Source organism: Saccopteryx leptura, chromosome 7, assembly GCF_036850995.1.
Source record: "Saccopteryx leptura isolate mSacLep1 chromosome 7, mSacLep1_pri_phased_curated, whole genome shotgun sequence".
NCBI classification, from domain to species: Eukaryota; Metazoa; Chordata; class Mammalia; order Chiroptera; family Emballonuridae; genus Saccopteryx; species Saccopteryx leptura.
The window spans coordinates 37,006,639-37,025,356 of record NC_089509.1 but is presented as its reverse complement, the minus strand read 5'-3'; the positions used below and the strand labels follow the sequence as shown (position 1 = coordinate 37,025,356).

Genomic DNA, 18,718 nt, shown 5'->3' with positions numbered 1-18,718 from the left:
TTCCCATCAAAATCCCTATGAGATTTTTTAAAGAAATGGAACAAAAAATCATCAGATTTATATGGAACTATAAAAAACCCCGAATAGCCAAAACAATCCTAAGGAAAAAGAATGAAGCTGGGGGCATTACAATACCTGACTTTAAACTATATTATAGGGCCACGATAATCAAAACAGCATGGTATTGGCAGAAAAATAGACACTCAGACCAATGGAACAGAATAGAAAGCCCAGAAATAAAACCACATATATATGGTCAAATAATCTTTGATAAAGGAGCCAACAACACACAATGGAGAAAAGAAAGCCTCTTCAACAAATGGTGTTGGGAAAACTGGAAAGCCACATGCAAAAGAATGAAACTCGACTACAGCCTGTCCCCGTGTACTAAAATTAATTCAAAATGGATCAAAGACCTAAATATAAGACCTGAAACAATAAAGTACATAGAAGAAGACATAGGTACTAAACTCATGGACCTGGGTTTTAAAGAACATTTTATGAACTTGACTCCAATGGCAAGAGAAGTGAAGGCAAAGATAAATGAATGGGACTACATCAGAATAAAAAGTTTTTGCTCAGCAAGAGAAACTGATAACAAAATAAACAGAAAGCCAACTAAATGGGAAATGATATTTTCAAACAACAGCTCAGATAAGGGCCTAATATCCAAAATTTACAAAGAACTCATAAAACTCAACAACAAACAAACAAACAATCCAATAAAAAAATGGGAAGAGGACATGAATAGACACTTCTCCCAGGAAGAGATACAAATGGCCAACAGATATATGAAAAGATGCTCAGCTTCATTAGTTATTAGGGAAATGCAAATCAAAACTACAATCAGATACCACCTCACCCCTGTTAGATTAGCCATTATCAACAAGACGGGTAATAGCAAATGTTGGAGAGGCTGTGGAGAAAAAGGAACCCTCATTCACTGTTGGTGGGACTGTAAAGTAGTACAACCATTATGGAGGAAAGTATGGTGGTTCCTCAAAAAACTGCAAATAGAACTACCTTATGACCCAGCAATCCCTCTACTGGGTATATACCCCAAAACCTCAGAAACATTGATACGTGAAGACACATGTAGCCCCATGTTCATTGCAGCACTGTTCACAGTGGCCAAGACATGGAAACAACCAAAAAGCCCTTCAATAGAAGACTGGATAAAGAAGATGTGGCACATATACACTATGGAATACTACTCAGCCATAAGAAATGATGACATCAGATCATTTACAGCAAAATGGTGGGATCTTGATAACATTATAAGGAGTGAAATAAGTAAATCAGAAAAAAACAAGAACTACATGATTCCATACATTGGTGGAACATAAAAATGAGACTAAGAGACATGGACAAGAGTGTGGTGGTTACCAGGGGTGGGGGGAGGGAGGACAGGGGGAGAGTTAGGGGGAGGGGGAGGGGCACAGAGAACTAGATAGAGGATGGCGAAGGACAATCTGACTTTGGGCGAGGGGTATGCAACATAATCTAATGACAAAATAACCTAGACATGTTTTCTTTGAATATATGTACCCTGATTTATTAATGTCATCCCATTACCATTAATAAAAATTCATTTAAAAAAAAAAAAAAAGAATACATAGGTTTCAGATGAAGTTGATCACATGAAAATTAAGAACTACTGGTAATCAAATATTAGTGTGTAAATAATGAAAAGATAAGCCATGGATGTGTGTGTCTGGCAGAACTATTTGCAACACAAATGACCACCAAAGGATTAGTATCCAGAATACAGAAGGCATATAGATCAATGAACAAAAGTCCAACAACTCAACAGAAAAATGAGAAAAAGAAACTGACACTGCTTTAAAAACAAACAACAAAAAAAAACCCCAAATATCTAAAAAAGAGTTCAACTTTATTAGCAGCCATGCAAATGCAAATTAAAGCCACATCCATCAGACAGACAAAATTTAGAGAGTTTAATTTTAAGTGGCGGCCAGGTTAGGAGCATACATTACTGATGAAAATATAAACTGGCACCAACACTGGAAAACAGGTAGTATTATTTAATGATGAACATATTCCTTGACCTATAATTTTCACTTTTACTTCATATTCTGATCATTTAGTTGTCTGTGAGCACTAGAATACATTTCAAGAATGTTCATTTCATCTTTGTTCCTAATTGACAAATGCTAGAAAAACTTAATTGCCCTTCAACAGCAGAATGGATAAATTGAAGTACAGTCATACATGGGATATTATCCAATAATAAAAATCAACAAACATTGTAGGGAATCACCCATTTAGCCTTGAGCCCTCTATAACTTGGATTGAGGAACTTTAGTTACTGTAAAAGCCCCGAGTGAACGTCTCTTGGATGCAAACTCCAAGAAAGTGTGAGTGGGTGACCTTTGTGCAGACACAAAAAAATGCATGTGAATGGGTTTTAGAACCCGGGACTTCCACACGCCAGGCCGACGCTCTACCTGCCAGGGCCACACTGGTCACATTTTAAATGCCCCATATTGCATGGCGCTGGCCTAGAGCATTTCCATCACTGCAGAGAATTCTACTGGATATTGCTTGTCCAGAAAAATTAAGCCAAGAGAGAGAAAAAAGAGAGTAAGAAAAATATCAACTCCTAGAAAAACAAACCATTGTGCAGGAAACAAAAAATCATCATAATATATGGGTTTCAATCATGAATAGTGTTTTGCTAATCATAATGATGTAAACATTAAATTCTAAATTACAGAGATAGAACTTGATTACCAGGCTATACTAATAGGAGATGAGATTTGTATCTCAGGAGAATGTGGGTTTACATATATGAAGGAGAGCTAAACCGCATCTCCCAAGGTGGGAACTTAACAGATACTGCCTATGATTGAAAAAATCAGTAAACAGCAATATAGACTTTTTGTAAATGTGTAGAGATAAATAACAAAAGACTCAGCTAAAAGAGTTGAAATTATTTTCTCTAGAAAGAGAAGAATAGAGGAATAGTGGGAACAGGGCACACTGGTGTTAATAATAAGCTTTACAAACTGGGTGATTCTTAAACAATGTGCAGATAGAATTTGATTAAAATAATTAATAAAATCAAATAAACTGCAACAACAAAAACTCTGTCCCAATGCCACCTCCCCATCAAATCTCTTCTGGTCTGCAGACATGACACTGACACGTCCATATTTTGATCTTCAGGAAAGCATTGTCTGATGCTTTGCTGTTGGCACTGAACTGTCCCCTGCTCTGCTTTATAGCCAATCATAGAGGCTTCTAGTCAAACTCCTCTTGATTCATAAATTCTTAGACTAACTAATGTTTGATTTCAGAAGCTGTGCAATATTCTGGTGTTTTGGTCTACTACAGACTCTAATCAAATGTAAAATATGTCCATAATTTACAAATAATAATAGCTAACATTGATTGAGCACTTACTATGTGATAAGAACCTACCGGTGAATCAGGGCAACAGTTTATTCTTCCACAGAAGAGAACATAAATAGGCCAGAAAAATAGATAGAGCTGTTCTTTCATTCCTAGAGGGTGTAATTTCAGATTAGAACTAGAACACTTATTTATCTTTATATTATATAATTTTGTACTATATCTTTTTTTTTTAGTGGGGCATGTATTATTCCTCAACTTAACACCATCTTAATTTTTTTTTTCTTTTTCTTTTACGTGAGAGAAGAGGAGATAGTGAGACAGACTCCCACATGTGCCCCAACTGGGATCTACCTGGCAACCCCCATCTGGGGCCGATGCTTGAACCAATCGAGCCACTGGTTGTGAGAGGGAAAAAGAGAGAAGGGGGAGAAGGAGGGAGAGAGAAGCAGATGGTCACTTCTCTTGTGTGCCCTGACCAGGACTCGAACCCATGATGTCCACACCCTAGATTGATGCTCCATCCACTGAGCAAATTGGCCAGGGCCTTAATATCATCTTTTAAAACACATAATGAATAGTAAGTCACAATTCATCTAGTATACAGCTACCAAGTGAATGATCTCATGTTATACACATGTTTTGGTCATAAGACCTGTAAGAATGTACCAAATTGAATAGGTATAATGAGTAAAGGTGACAAAATGATGTTCAGTTTTATTTATGACCATATGAAACACAGAAGGGTGAGAGGGACATATGTGTAAAATATGCAATTACCTTCTAACATTTCATTGAAAAACAACTGCTACCATATGTTTAATCTCAAATCTATATCAAGATATGGGTGACCCACAGGGTTTTTGCCTCAGTACAAAGGAGTGAAAATTGTCTTTGAGTAGAAAATTTTTAGATAATTTTTACAAAGTCAATGTCTTATATTCTAGTTGCCTAATAAAGCATTATCTTCTCCTTGTAATTTACTACCGTATATCCATTTTATCTACTCATGCAGTTCAGAAATTGCACCCGTTAGTGTCTGCATTCACGCTTTGCTTCTGGAAGCCATCTGAGTAAATGGAAAATCGGTGACCTTATTACATATGAGAGAGGCTCTGTAGTCCTGGCGGCTAGCCTTCCCTCGGGACAGAGAAGATGATGAGTATGATCTTGGCATCCCCCCTTATTGAGTAATAGAAAAACGATGGGGCCTAATTTCTCTAATTATACCCTGTGGAAAGCTTACCTAGTGTCATCATCAAATATTTTCACCTATCATGTCATTCTGTTACATTTTAAAAAATTATGTTTGCCAACTTGATGCTTTCTGGATCTTATTCCTCTATTTCTTCCCCATCAATACCTGCATATTACCTGTAGCTCACCTGGTGATCTGTCTGCGAGTGAGCATGTTTATTTACCTCTGTGAAGACTGGACAAATGATGTGAAGAAAACAGGTACTGGAGGGTCAAAGCCCCACAAAATCATGCTGATTTTCTCCTAAATTCTTTTACACCAACAGGGTATTAAACAGGGTTGCAGTAAATGAGAGATATAACGTAAAATTGAGCCCCATATGCTGGAAGTTGGGTAAAATTTTATTACATTTGACTTGTTCTAAGCAAGCAATTTGTTACCCTTTATCCTTTAGGAATTGATGAACAGGTGGTTTTCAGAAGATCACACAGTATATTTAGCTTCTGAAATTTGAGCGACTCAAGATCTGATTGGCTGCTCTTGCCACATGATAATTCAGAGTGCAGGCACCACGCTGGCTCTTGCGTGGGGTTCTCAGGAGGGGAGAGTTGGGAGAGGCTTTGCTGCTGAGGAATTTATTTGATAGATTGAAGGTAAGGCCGGTTTATGGCTTTTTCTGAACTGTTCTTTCAGGAGACAAACCACAATCTCCCTTGAAGTGTTTTCCAAAGTTTGGGGCCCTAACTGGGGAAATTACTGATGGAACCGGTGGCTAGAAAATTATATAGCCGTATTGCTGTACTCGGAACCTACTAACGTGTGGTTAGATTCAAGTCTAGCACTAACCAATTTCTTGCTTGACTGAGTTGGCTCTCTTGTTTAACAATTTTTTTTCTCTAAATATATTAGTACAGAAAAGGATCTATATTCTGTGTTCCTATATTTATCGTTTTCTACTGGGCTTCATTTGCCTCAGGAGTGGCAGTTTTGCTAGCTTAACAAAACCAGCCATAGCTGGGTATTGGTTTACATGGCAAATATCTTTGGGCGAAGGGACAGCTGCTCCAAGTCATCATCCACTTTTATCAAGAGAGAGTCCCGCTCTCTGGCGTCAAACTGCAAAGGCCTTGGAGATCCTCTCGTTAGTTCCTGAATTAGAAGCTTAGGCGAAAGACCCACAGTCTGATACGTCCTTCAATTAGTACCTCAAAATTTTGTTATTTTCCAGGTTTGAACAGAGCTACAGAAACGAAAGAGAAAACGCCATACAAGCCAATGGTGTTCGGGAAGAAAATAAACCCATTGCCTTGAGGTTTATATTTTTCTTTTAAAATCTTTTGGCAGAATTATTTTAATATGTTCTCTTTTGAGGCATAAGATATATTTCTTATCACGTATTAAAACATACAGAGGCCTAAAGCATCCCTCTTAGAATTCTGGTGCTGCTGGGAAGAAATTACAACTTCTTCCAAAAGCTGAGCGACCTTCCTCTTAACTAAAACGTTTGTTTGAGGCTGCCAGTTCGATCCCCGGTCAGGGCACATACAGGAACATTGTTCCTGTCTCTCTCTCTCTCCATTTCTTTCTTTCTTTCTAAAATCAAGAAAAATAAACATTAAAAAAATAAATAAAATGTTTGTTTAAAAGTGTTTCTCTTCAAGTATTTGGAAATTTAAGAACTCTATTCCTTTGAATCTAAATCCTCTCACTCCCTTACCTCAACTTTGTTTTATTTGAACTAAGTTGATTATGTAGCTACAGGCAGCAATACCCTACATGATCCTGAAGGAGTCAAGAGAAAGAAATGTGAAGTTTCAGTTTTTCAAACCTGCCTTTAAACATCTTTTCTCACTTGGCCTGCAAACATATATGTATATGAAGGATGGATAAGCTTTAAATTCTGTTTTTTATAATGTTATAAGATGATTTCAGTCCTGGATATAAATTCTAATGTGTTTTCATTTTTCGGAATATGAAAGTTTGTAGGTGCCACTACTACTCTGAGAAAATGGCAGATGACGAAGAATATGAGGAGGTGGTAGAGGTAAGATTAAAAAAAACAACTGACTCTGACAGCAAAGTATTTTATATAGCAACAATCAAAGCCCTGGAGGTGAATTAGTCATTTGAAAAATACATTGTCTATTATAACTGCACAGAGTCATCATTAAAGCATGAGAAAGGAATATTTTATGTTCGATTTCACTATAATTACGTGGGCTTTAACATTGAAAAGAAATATCACTGTTTCCCACTTTTAATTTTCTTTAAGCTCTCAAAGAAATAAAGTATAGGGTAAAGGCAGATGTTAATTTGTCTTCTAAACTAAAACTACCTTCTTCCCCACATCCCAACCCCTTTTATCAAAGGGACAGAGAAGATGAAGAAAATATCCTGGAAAATGAACTCTATTTCTTAGTGTCTGCACAGAAATAGCAGAAAAACTCTTTGCTTCAGCCAGCTGAATATCTATTATCAGATATAAATTAAATGTTCAGAATAATATATATGAAATTATATGCACATATGAGATTTTATATACATGTATACATGCATGCACACACATATAAAAATAAACTCAGGAGAGAGTGAGTTTGGATTCAAATGAGAATTGGATTCACACTTTCCCACCAACCTCATTGTATTTACCCCAGAAAACAAAGCTAGCTTTTGCATTTAAATTTTGAAAAAAGCAAAAAAGAATGGCATCTTGAAAAATTCCCTCCAGATTATTTGTGGGTGTCTGACACATTTTACAAAGCTGTTGTTTATTTTATATATTTTTTATGTAATTTTGCTTTTATTATGTTATGATTTTTCTTCACCAGATCTTGCCTTTAGTTTCACATCTATGTAAATATACTGCCATTTAACATAAAGGTGGTTAATAATGACTAATTGGTGATGATCTAAATACATATAAGAACGTAGAGGCTGTTTTGAAAATCTGTGCCTTTTAAGAGGAGTGAGATTAACTTTAAAAGCTACCCAGAATCAAATTTTAAATGAAAGTGCCAAAATTTGTCTTTGGAAGACTATTTTATGGACCAGTCTATATTTAGATGAAGAAAATCTTATTTTATTCTATAAATAAAAATGTTTTTATTACTGAAGGCTATATATATATATCAAATCCAGAATGATTCTCATACAATATAACATTCAAACTCTGGTTTCAATGTCAAAGGCCACATCATCAATGTTCAAGATGATTACTAGTGTTCCTTTTACATATGTGCCTAAGGGCCGAATAATCAGTATAAAACACTAACACAATTATAAATTAAATTGCTTTCCCTGTGATGGTAAAGCCAAGAATACTTTTTTAGCTTCCAACTTAAATATCCCTTGTTTTTCTCAGATAATTGTGCTCATTGGTCACTGGAAACTGTCGCCAGCACTGAACTTGATTGATTTAACTAGGTGTCATAAAAATGGAGGGAGCTATTTTTAGGCATCTCATCCTTGCCATTTTGTTCCTGTTATGCTCTGGGTCTGACCAGCAGGTGTTAAAATAATAGACTTCCTGCCAGAGAGTCTTGAACCAAGGTCTCTCTGACCTCAAAAAGAATGGCATGAGAGTAGGGTGGTGGCAGATTTGAGAAAATAGTCAGGGGAGAGTTCCCAAAACAGACAGGAATTTGTTTTTAAAATACATCTCCAAGGGACCTTGGGCATGTAAATAAAACTGCACTGTCAGTCCACTCAAATTTAAATAAACTTGGAGAGAAAGGAAAAGAAGCAAGAATGTGCTATCTAATTAGTGGCAAAGCTCTTTAGAAAACAGAGAGACTTGGCATATAAGTTAATGCCAACCATTTGGATAATGTTGCCTTTTTTATAAGCTTAGTTCTAAGATACCTTTAACCAATCATGAGAAGCCAGCAAAGGTAAAATTGGATGACTACCAAAGAGCTGCTTTCCCTTGGATGCTAGCAAAACCCAAAACGGTTATGAATCATTCATTGAAGTTTAATATTTCTTTTCAAGTCCTTGAGGTTTGTGTGACCACAGGCATGGTTCCATGTGGCTCAGCATCAAACAGTATTTCCCAAAGGGTCCGAAACACACGGTATTTCCCGTGTGATGGAGGCCCAATTACGGAAAAGACATTCTAAGTCCTGTAAGGGCTCTGATTTCTGCTGCTCTGTGTAAGGACACAGGGGTGGAACTAGATTTGAAATTCAAAAATAGTAAGGGAGCAAGGAAAGTGAAAATGCGAGGGGCATTAGACAACGTTTATAAGAATTTTACTGCAAGGGAAATGGAGCATGTGGCCTACTGACAATGGTTAAATAATTTTGTGAGAATTCACTGAACCAAGAGAAGGGAAAAGGCCACCAAGGGAAATTTTGTGTTTGATGTTCTTCCATTTCCCCAAATATATATTTTGGTGGCAGAAAAAAGGAAAATGAAACATAAAATTTTATACACTTTTTTAAACTGTGAAAATGAGCCAGGTGTTTCATCTTGACCCCCTTCCTCGTGTGTTGGCCCGCGCCAGTCTGCCCCGTTCACCAGCTCTGCTGGGTGAGGCCGGGCGCACAGAATTCCACACTCCTTACGCATCTAAAACAAAATGTCAGCCAGTTCCTATCCACATCTATTTATTGCTAGTGATGTCAGAAGCAGAACAAAAGCAGATGGGATTTCAGGTTCAGCCTGAGGGCACCTCAGAGCCCTCAGTGGCAAATTGCTGCCTAACTTTCCCACTTTGTGGTGAGACGTCTCCTTATTTTTTTTTCACTCTGTGGCATTTGTAAATTTTTATGTTAACTCTCCTGTTAGGATCATCACACTATTGGAAGGGTTTCACCCATCACTGCAGAAGAAACTCTTATTACTTAGCAACCAGGGCGGTGTAGGCAATGGTGGCATTCAAATAATTTAACAACTAGTTCTCTGCCCCAATGACCATTTTAAGTATAAAAAAAACATGCATTTAATACTTAAATAAGAACAATAAAAGAGGTACACAAAACTAGATTATAAGAGTTTTAAAATATTAATGAAAAGTATTAAATACTACCTGACAAAAAACAATACTGTTATTTAAGGTATTTTCATATTGCTTCTTGATTGGGGTCCTCGCTTGCAAATTTTGTCACCCATGGACGGAATGAACATTACTGAGGATGCTTAGAATATGTTGTTGTGCAGGTAAACGTTAAAAGAGAGTAAGGAATGTAAAATTTGTAATTTCCATATTGGGTGACTACCCAGGTGGCAACCTTAGAGAGGACCCTGATTACAAGTGCCATTTTAACAACCGGTTCGCTGAACTCAACACAAAATTAGGTATTGGTTCTGCTGAACCGGTGCAAACCAGCTGAATTCCACCACTCGGTGTACGGATAATTGAGATGTCTATGCCTTTGGATCTATTATTTCCATGATACAATCCATTTAAAAATTTTATTCACACTGAGGTCTGTGTTTTGTTTTATTGTTAGTCAGCAAACAATGAGTTTTATCGGAGTTCTTCTCTGCCCAACCCACACATTCAAGGTATTGTTATTATAGTAGTATATTCTTTTCTCCACAAATTCTACTTAGGTACCAGAAGAAAAAATTCTGCTTGTCCAAGTGAAATAGCATCCCATGATCAATTACCAGCCCCATACCTCTCTCATCCCGTGGCTTCTCCTTGTCCAGTCTGATGGCTTCCCTGAAGTTTCCCAGGTTTAAAATAGGGTCCAAACTATGAACAGGCTCCCTCTTGTACTTCCTCCTCACATACAGCACACAAACCAGGCTAGTGAAGTGACCCTGGTGGCTCAGCTGAGGCGTAGAGAGGTGCTCTCTGCATCGGTTCTCATCATGACATCTTTGTGCTCTGTTTATAGTACTACACAGAGGAGACCGTCTATGAAGAGGTGCCAGGCGAGGTAAGATGCAGCCCAAGCCTGCATGAACTGTATGCTCGTTAGAGTGGGAAGGGCCTCTTCTTTCTCACACTCCCAGAGCCACACAGCTGGCAAGAGCGAGAACCTAGGGGCGAGGGAACCACTCACCTACGTGTGCTCAACAGCTGATGGAACAAGAATGAGCTCCTTGTCCGACAGATTTTATCACTGTTTTTTGCTTTTCAACATATCCAAGATGTTGGGAGATGGTTCTCCCATTGCTCATGTGGTATTGTTAATGCTGGTGATGCCAGTTAGGGTAATGTCAGCGGTTTTCACCATTCTGACTGCAGCACAGGAATGGCCTTGGCCTTGTGATTTGCATGGGTACCAGCAGCTGTATTGTGTAGAGCTGTAATTTGTGGGGCACCATCTCCGACAACAGGGATGGTGCCTCCAACTCTTTGTCCTTGACAGTGTCATAAAATGCTACTTAGATTTTAGCACCTTAAGAATTCTAAGAAAGCTATTCTCATAAATATCCCAGGTTGGAACTATTTTCCCCAAAGATGAAATACTTCACTCATGCCTCATTTTCTGCATGGAACTATTTCTCTTAAACACAACAAACAGTGATATGGATGGCTAGCCCTAAAGCCTACTCAGAGTCTGTGACGGCACCTGTAGAGGCTGTCAATTGGTTAATTTCTCCTGGGAAACCACACATCATTAATCATGAGCAGAAAATGTCTTGTTAGCAGTGATCTGACAACACCAGGAAGAGTTGTCTTAGACATACAATTTCCTTATTACTCAAGTTTCTCTTCTCAACATTGATGCTTGAGCTCTCTTCCTTTGACACAGCTGCTGTTAGCTGTAAAGAAAATTATGCTATGAGATGGATTGAAGATGTGACTACTTATCTTCTTTTCTTACATGCGGTTTGATCTAGACTCCAACTCTGGGCCTCAGTTTCTCCCACTACAGCTTACTGAAAGAAACAGTATTTTCCCACTGCCACACGCATGGGACAGTAGTGAGGATGGTTGCCCCATTAAGTGTCATCACTACATTTGTCCACCTAAGCATTTATTATTGAAAATGACATTCCAGTTCACATTAATTAACTGACTAAGCCAAGAGAATGGTAATCACTTGTAATACTGATGTGATTCATTTTTTATAAAGTTCATTATTCTTTGTCTCATACTATGGAGGGTGGGGGATGCTTAAATACCTTCAGAATAAGCAATTGACTTTTCCTTAGACTTTTTAAAAAGTTATTCATTTAAAAGCTATTAATTTAAAAGTTAATATTAAAGTCAAGAGTTTGAGCCTTATTTGACTATCTTAATCTTTTATTCTCTGATCCTGAGTTTTCTTTTACTTTTCCTAGACAACTTGAGAAAACTTTTAAATGTTTAAGAATATTTTACTTCTTATTTATATCTCACTTTAAAGTGTCTGAGTTCCTTTCTGCAACTGGAATTTGAAGGCAATGTCATAAATTATAAGGAGTAACGTTTTTACTCCTTGCAATCTTGAACAACCAGCGTTAAGTATGTGACATAATGTGCTTTCAAATGGAACAGTGCATGATTTTCTGCTTTGGCCTGTGTTAGTTATGGAGAAGTAACATCAGGAATACAAATGTGACTTAAAGTCAGAATACCAAGATCATGCTTATCACAGTTTCTACTTTTGTAACAATGTTGAACTTCCTGTCAAAATTTCAGACAATCACAGAAATCTATGAAACTACAACCACAAGGACATCTGACTATGAGCAATCACAACCTTCTAAACCAGCACTGGGCCAGCCAGAACCAGGGAAGCCAGTGGAGAGGAAGAAGGTTGTCAGGAAGAAAGTGGACACATCAAAGTTCATGACCCCCTACATTGCACATAGTAAGAAAATGCAGGATCTTTTTAGCACAGTAAGTTTCAACCTGACTTCTGCTAATCTAGTCTTATTATGGAAGAAATTACTAATTTCAACCAGCTCTGTTTCGGATGCTGGCTGGATTGTGTTTCTCAACCTTGTATAAAACAAAACTTATTTTGCAGAAATATATGCTCTTGTGAGTCTTGGGTTTTCCTTTCCTGTAATTTATTTGTATCGTTGCAGCATCAGGAAAAACATCCTTTTGAAATTATTCCTTCAAAATAAGAATATGGCTATAATAAAGCATTTACTGATATTTAGTCACAAATTGTTAACCAATCTAGAATAATGAAATCATAAATGTAGATTTAGTTGATATCAGTTCATGGAAGCTAAATAGCATCTACTTAATCTATGTGGGTCTCTAAAATGGGAGTAGTGAAGAAGAACATGTAGTTTAGAAAACCAGGGTCGGAATTTCATAAGAAATTAAAGATCGAAGTATTCAACTGCTCCCTGGAATGGTGGTTTTGAACTGTGGCTGCACATTAATCCTCTAACAGAGGTCCCCAAACTTTTTACACAGGGGGCCAGTTCACTGTCCCTCAGACCGTTGGAGGGCCGCCACATACAGTGCTCCTCTCATTGACCACCAATGAAAGAGGTGCCCCTTCCAGGAGTGCGGCGGGGGGCCGGATAAATGGCCTCAGGGGGCCACATGCAGCCCGTGGGCCGTAGTTTGGGGACGCCTGCAAAAGTACTAATGCCTGGGACATTCTGGTTTAGTCTGTCTGGGCTTGGGGCCAGTGTAGAAGGATCTTTAAAAGCTGTTCAGGTGATTTTAAGGTATGGTTTAGGTTAGGAATCACAGCTCTTGATGGTCCCTGGTCCTTAAAGTTCTCTAAGTTATACAGATTGGTAGCTGATTCAGACCCATTTGAATGGATCTAATTTGTTAATTATCTATGGTGGGCTGAGGTCTCATTAGGTAGGCTGATTGCATGTCATCTGAAGGCTCAAAAATAATGTCAAGTATCTCAGGGAACATTGGATCATATAAGACTAATGCTTATGTCAGAAGCATCCAGTTGTGGCTGGCCAATAAATATTACTTTTGGTTGAATGTTAACTCTTGGGGATTATTTGGTGAATTTCTAGTTCAGATTCTTAAAATAACCTAAAATTTAGGCTAGATTTCTAAAAACAAGATAATCTTACCTCTTTTATCACTGCAGTATTCAGCAAAAATAGAAATTACTATGTCAATTTATTGTCATAAAAATCTCATTAATTCAGCCACTAATATCCTTGAATTTCTGGTAAGCTGAGCAGAATGTGAGCAAAGTTTTTAATATTTTAAAAGTGGTTGGTAACTAAATCAATACTCTAATTTAGATTGTTGACTACTCCACTCAAGAGTATTTTTTAAGCATTAATAATGATAAATTATGCACATCATATTTAAGGCAAAGATTTGTTATATATTTAGCAGAAATAATAAAATTGCATTTCTTTTCAAAATATTACATAATTGCGACTTTTTATTAGTTCAGGTGGTATCTCAGCTATCCACAGCACTGAGCTTCAGCAGAAACTTCTAAATTGAATATTTTTGCATTTTGTTAGCAATTAAGTCTTCACATTTAGTTCAATTTCTGTATTTATTTTCTAAAATGATTGCAGTTCAAGCTTTTTATGTGTTCATTCAGACAATAAAAACATTGAGAGAATCACTTTAGGGCATTTCCAATACAATAGTCTGTAATACCATTTCTACTGTCTCTGTTATACAACCATGTTTAGGAAGAGCAATTAACAGATCTATTTTAGTGTTTGCTGAGAATCGAATAAGGGGGAAAATGCTGTTATAACTATTAACTATTATAACTTGCAGTATTTTTTTAATCAGGTGGGTATGAGTGCATTGCCAGAAATTTCTGCTGCTGCTTTATAAAGTTTTAAGCTAATATCTGATGTTCTTTTTAGAATAAATACAAGGAAAACTACGAGAAAGCAAAAGGACAGCCATCCACCATCACAACCGATACTCCAGAACATCGCAGAATCAAAAAAGTACAAGATCAGCTCAGTGAGGTGGGCTGCACTTCTAAAATAAAACAGACACATATCAAAACTATGCCCACCACTGGGAACTGGGAATTGCCTTTAAGTAGGTGTGGAGAAAATAAGGGGTTGAATTATTATGAATTAGTCCAGAAGTTGAAAGGAAACATTGGCTATAGATGGTGTTGCTCTACGTGTAAACACTAAGAGGCTTCTAAAAGCTTGGCTTAGTTAGCTTAAGAGGTAATATGCTTTGGAAGTTCCAGCTCATTGTGGTCCTCCATACTGGAGCACAGGGAGGCTGGAATTAGGCCAGGAAAGCAGACAAGCAGTAAACATAGGTGTTCTGCAGATCTTTGGAGATCACAGCTTTCTAGCCGAAATAGAGAAGCTTTGCTTTGTGATGCAGACATAGAGAGAGTGGGTCAATGCGCTTTGGTTATAAGATATTCTTTTATATACTCGCATGGTCATTCTGTCATGATTTCTAACTGTGCATTGCTTCTGCAGGTCAAGTATCGAATGGATGGTGATATTGCTAAAACTATCTGTCACGTTGATGAAAAAGCCAAGGACATTGAACATGCAAAGAAAGTGTCGCAGCAAGTCAGTAAGGTAAGATCATGGTACGAGTGACTGGATAGAAAACAGAATGTGTATCGCCTCTGCTGGTCTCAGAGGAGGCCACTGGACAGGCCTGGTCGTGTGTACCAGGCCCCCTGAACCACAGGCATCGTGAGCTCTGAGTGCACACACGCCAGGGAGGCTGCGCGATGACTGCAAGGCCCGTTGGGAGCTGTGTGCATTGGCGAGCCCATGCGACTCAGCTGCAGGCCGCAATGCACAGAATGCAGTCTCGGTGTCATCAGTCTCTTTTATTTTTTAAAAAAGCTGGGAAGCTGAATGTTTATGACAAATATCCAAATTTCAAATGTGGTAAACTAATTAGAAAAAAACTTTTAAAAATACCATTAAGTCAAAAGAAACACATGTACCATCCAAATTCATTCGGTGACTGATAGGTTGCAACCTTTGAAAGGAATCTATAGAGAATCAGAATCATGATAGTGTTTAAAAATCAGATTTCTCAAGGAAAAGCTTACTAATGCGGAAAAAGTATTATGGGATATTGGCATGGGCAACATTTTCCTAATCAGTGCTAGAAGCACATCAGCATGCCGGCAGCCATTGTGGGAGGACCCCTGGAGTATGAAAAAGTCTTCACCACGCTTGCCTTTGTCCTCTAAATCCTCATGCCTATGGAGGATACATCAAGCCCTCTGCCCTTTCTGTCAGGTTTTATACAAGCAGAACTGGGAAGACACCAAGGATAAGTACCTGCTTCCCCCTGATGCCCCTGAGCTTGTCCAGGCCGTTAAGAACACAGCATTGTTCAGTAAGGTAAGGGCCTTTGCTTTGTCACCACCTCTGTTCTCTGTTTTCCTACCATGTCATTTGGAGAAATACTTGCTAAACTCTTAGTAATCTGAAATACAGTTCCCCAATATTTTTCTAAGTAGCTTTGAGACCTGTGAGGCTGCTGGTATAGGGCTTGGCAAGGAAGAACTGAGAGGAAAGCTCTGGGCCGAGTGGAGGAGAGGGTCCCATCAGGAGCCTGAGCAGCCTGGGGCGAGAGTGTGTCGGGAGAGCAGTGATGCTCCTGACGTCCAGCTCCGGTGACCCACAAAGCAATACTTTAGTTTTTGGCAGACCTTGCCCTCACTGCACTTTGGCTATTCCTGGCTATCACTCTGAGTAAGGGTCTGTTTCCTGACAGAAACTATGCTAAGTAACTTCCTGGCTCCTTCCCCTTTGCATTAGAACTTGTTGCTGGAGACTGGTAAAGTCGCAGAGAGGAGCTGGAACAAAGTTAGACACGTCTGCCCTCTGGGAATAAGACCCTGCCCTCTGGGAATAAGACCGTCAGGAGAAGCAGGAGGGTCCATTGATAAACAGGACGTAGGCTGCATGGGGAGAGGGAGGCTCTCTGTGAGCTCGGTGGGCTTCTGCTCCCCCCTTGCCCTTGGCTCTTTGTGCCAGGGATGGATGAACGGGATATTATGTATTTCGTGTAAGTGTGATTGCATTTTCTCACAGCTTGTCATTCCTTTCTGGTTTAGAAACTGTACACCGAAGACTGGGAAGCAGACAAAACTTTGTTTTACCCATATCATGATAGCCCGGAGCTGAGGAGGGTTGCCCAAGCCCAGAAAACTCTCAGTGATGTAAGTGAACTGTAACCAGCACCTTTTGTCATGTGGAATCAGACACTTCAGACTCCATCCCTGGGCCAGATGTTCATTGCTGTTCTGTAAAACAGACTAAATGCCATTATTGAGGAGGAACACGCCTAGGATCATTTTAATTTTTAGTGTTTAACTTAAATTAGATTTTATAATTTATATTAAGAAGAATTTAGTCCAGTCCCCTTTTCTCATAGGTGAGGAACTAAAGTCTAAGGTCACACAGTTAATTAGTGGTAGAACCGGGCTAGAAGCCTGGTCCTGTGGATCCCAAGACTGCTGTTCTATCTGCTGGAGCCTGTTTCCTTCTGTCCCCTTGGCTGGAGCTGAAGTTTCTCTGTATAATAGAGTAGCATTTAAAAGCCTATTAGAATCTAGCCACCTGCCCTGGTTTGTTAAGTAAATGATATTGTTGAAAGATTTTTATTTTCTATCTTAATCATTGAGTCAGAATTTGGTGTCTTCTTTCCCTGCATGAAAGATCTGACTGATGGGCCTGCCCAAACATGTGTGTAGTTGTCCCACAAAGACCTCTTGTCACTGATGTACACAGAGGATATTGCAAAGTTAGTAAAAAAAATCAGCAGTCCCATTGGCTAGAATTTTAGTATTTGAGACCCTGAAAACTGTTTATTAGGGGAACTGAAAAGCCCTGATGGAGTCCTTAGGGTTGAATAGCAGCAGCAGCAGCAGCAGCAACAGCAGAGACCCTTGCTTGGGCCCAGTGCTTCCCCTTGCTGGGAGTTACTTTATTTGTTGGCCCCTGGATTTGCTAAAGGTCATGCTGAAAATTCAAAGTCTTTAGGAGAGCACTCTATTATAAAATGACAAATTATTTTTTATTTAGTTGTCAGCTAGATCCCTGGAACCTCTTACATTCAATATGAACTTAACAAGCCAGTTGGCATCTGAAAACTCATTAGAATTTACTTCCAATGGATCTTAGAATTTTATCTTGCCCTGAACTAACATTATACATACTCATTTGATGATGTATCCAACTTTTCAGGTCTAATTTTTATTGCCACTAATTTGATAGCACCTGCAAATTTAGTGGACATATTTTCTATCTCCAGTTGCATATAACTGGTTATAATATAAGAGTGTATAAAATATACTCTTATCCTTGCATGAAGTAATCTAAAAACTAAAGAAGATGTTACAAAATTTTAAGGGCATCTAGTGTACCAATTTTAATGTATGGGGATCTCATCCTTTTCTTTTAAGATTAGCTTTTTGGTTCTGTATCTCATGAATATGTAATATTGTATGATCTTTACCATGTGGTCAATAATCAGTTATTGAAAGGTCATTATGCATGCATACCTGGCAGGACAGAGAAGTACAAGAAGTTTTTATTCTTTCCCTTAAAAATCTTACAACTAAGCTGGTCAGATGACAGTGTTATATATTAAACCACAAGAAACAAATTTTAAAAAATGACAAACCCTATAGTCTAATACTTGCTGAGAGAGAGAAGATACATGTGAGTAATCAGAGAGGGCCACGTGGAGGTGGTGATTTGGAGAGAATGGGCTATGATGAACAGGAAGGGAATTTATGTAGAGAGCACCCGAACAAAGGGACAAGCATGAAATGAGTCTGGGGCTTTTATGGGACAAAGAAAGTGAATGCTGTGGGTGCCAAGTTATGAGGGCACTTGAAAGAAACCGGAAGCAGGCCCTTAAAATCAGACAAAATAGCCTTGACATGATATGGAAGTCAATAAGAAGCATCATAAGATTTTGGAGAAATCCTATTACATGATAAAAGTATAACCTGGGGAAGTTTTGATGGACAATATGATAAATTGGGACTAGGCAAAATTGTAGAAGACTATTTGTAGAAGACTATTTTAGTGATATAGATGGATCAAAGGGATGATGGGAACAAAGAAGAGGAAAAAAATTCTGAAGGTAATAAAATAAAGTATTTTAAAAGTGTTAATGATGTTGAATATTGGAGACAAAAGAGAGAAAGGAGCCATAGATGAATTTATAACCCACACTGGCAATCCGGGTGACAGGGGTATAACTGGTAAAGATGCTTTAGTTAAAGAGAAACGGTTGTGACAATGGAGGGAACATTCAGATCAGGATAAACTAGA

General features: G+C 38.3%; 1 protein-coding gene across 27 annotated transcripts in view; it reads left to right on the top strand.

The window, feature by feature from the left end:
- Window positions 1–5,163: 5,163 nt before the first annotated feature.
- Window positions 5,164–18,718, top strand: part of NEB (nebulin) — a 207,437-nt gene continuing 193,882 nt past the window's right edge. For all 27 annotated transcript variants that reach the window (XM_066346075.1, XM_066346074.1, XM_066346072.1 and 24 more), the window contains exons 1-9: window positions 5,164–5,226; window positions 5,802–5,885; window positions 6,553–6,617; window positions 10,420–10,461; window positions 12,156–12,356; window positions 14,291–14,398; window positions 14,879–14,983; window positions 15,665–15,769; window positions 16,489–16,593. In XM_066346075.1, the coding sequence (XP_066202172.1) occupies window positions 6,582–6,617; window positions 10,420–10,461; window positions 12,156–12,356; window positions 14,291–14,398; window positions 14,879–14,983; window positions 15,665–15,769; window positions 16,489–16,593 (702 nt within the window). In that variant the 5' untranslated portion in view covers window positions 5,164–5,226; window positions 5,802–5,885; window positions 6,553–6,581. The remainder of the gene's footprint in view (window positions 5,227–5,801; window positions 5,886–6,552; window positions 6,618–10,419; window positions 10,462–12,155; window positions 12,357–14,290; window positions 14,399–14,878; window positions 14,984–15,664; window positions 15,770–16,488; window positions 16,594–18,718) is intronic.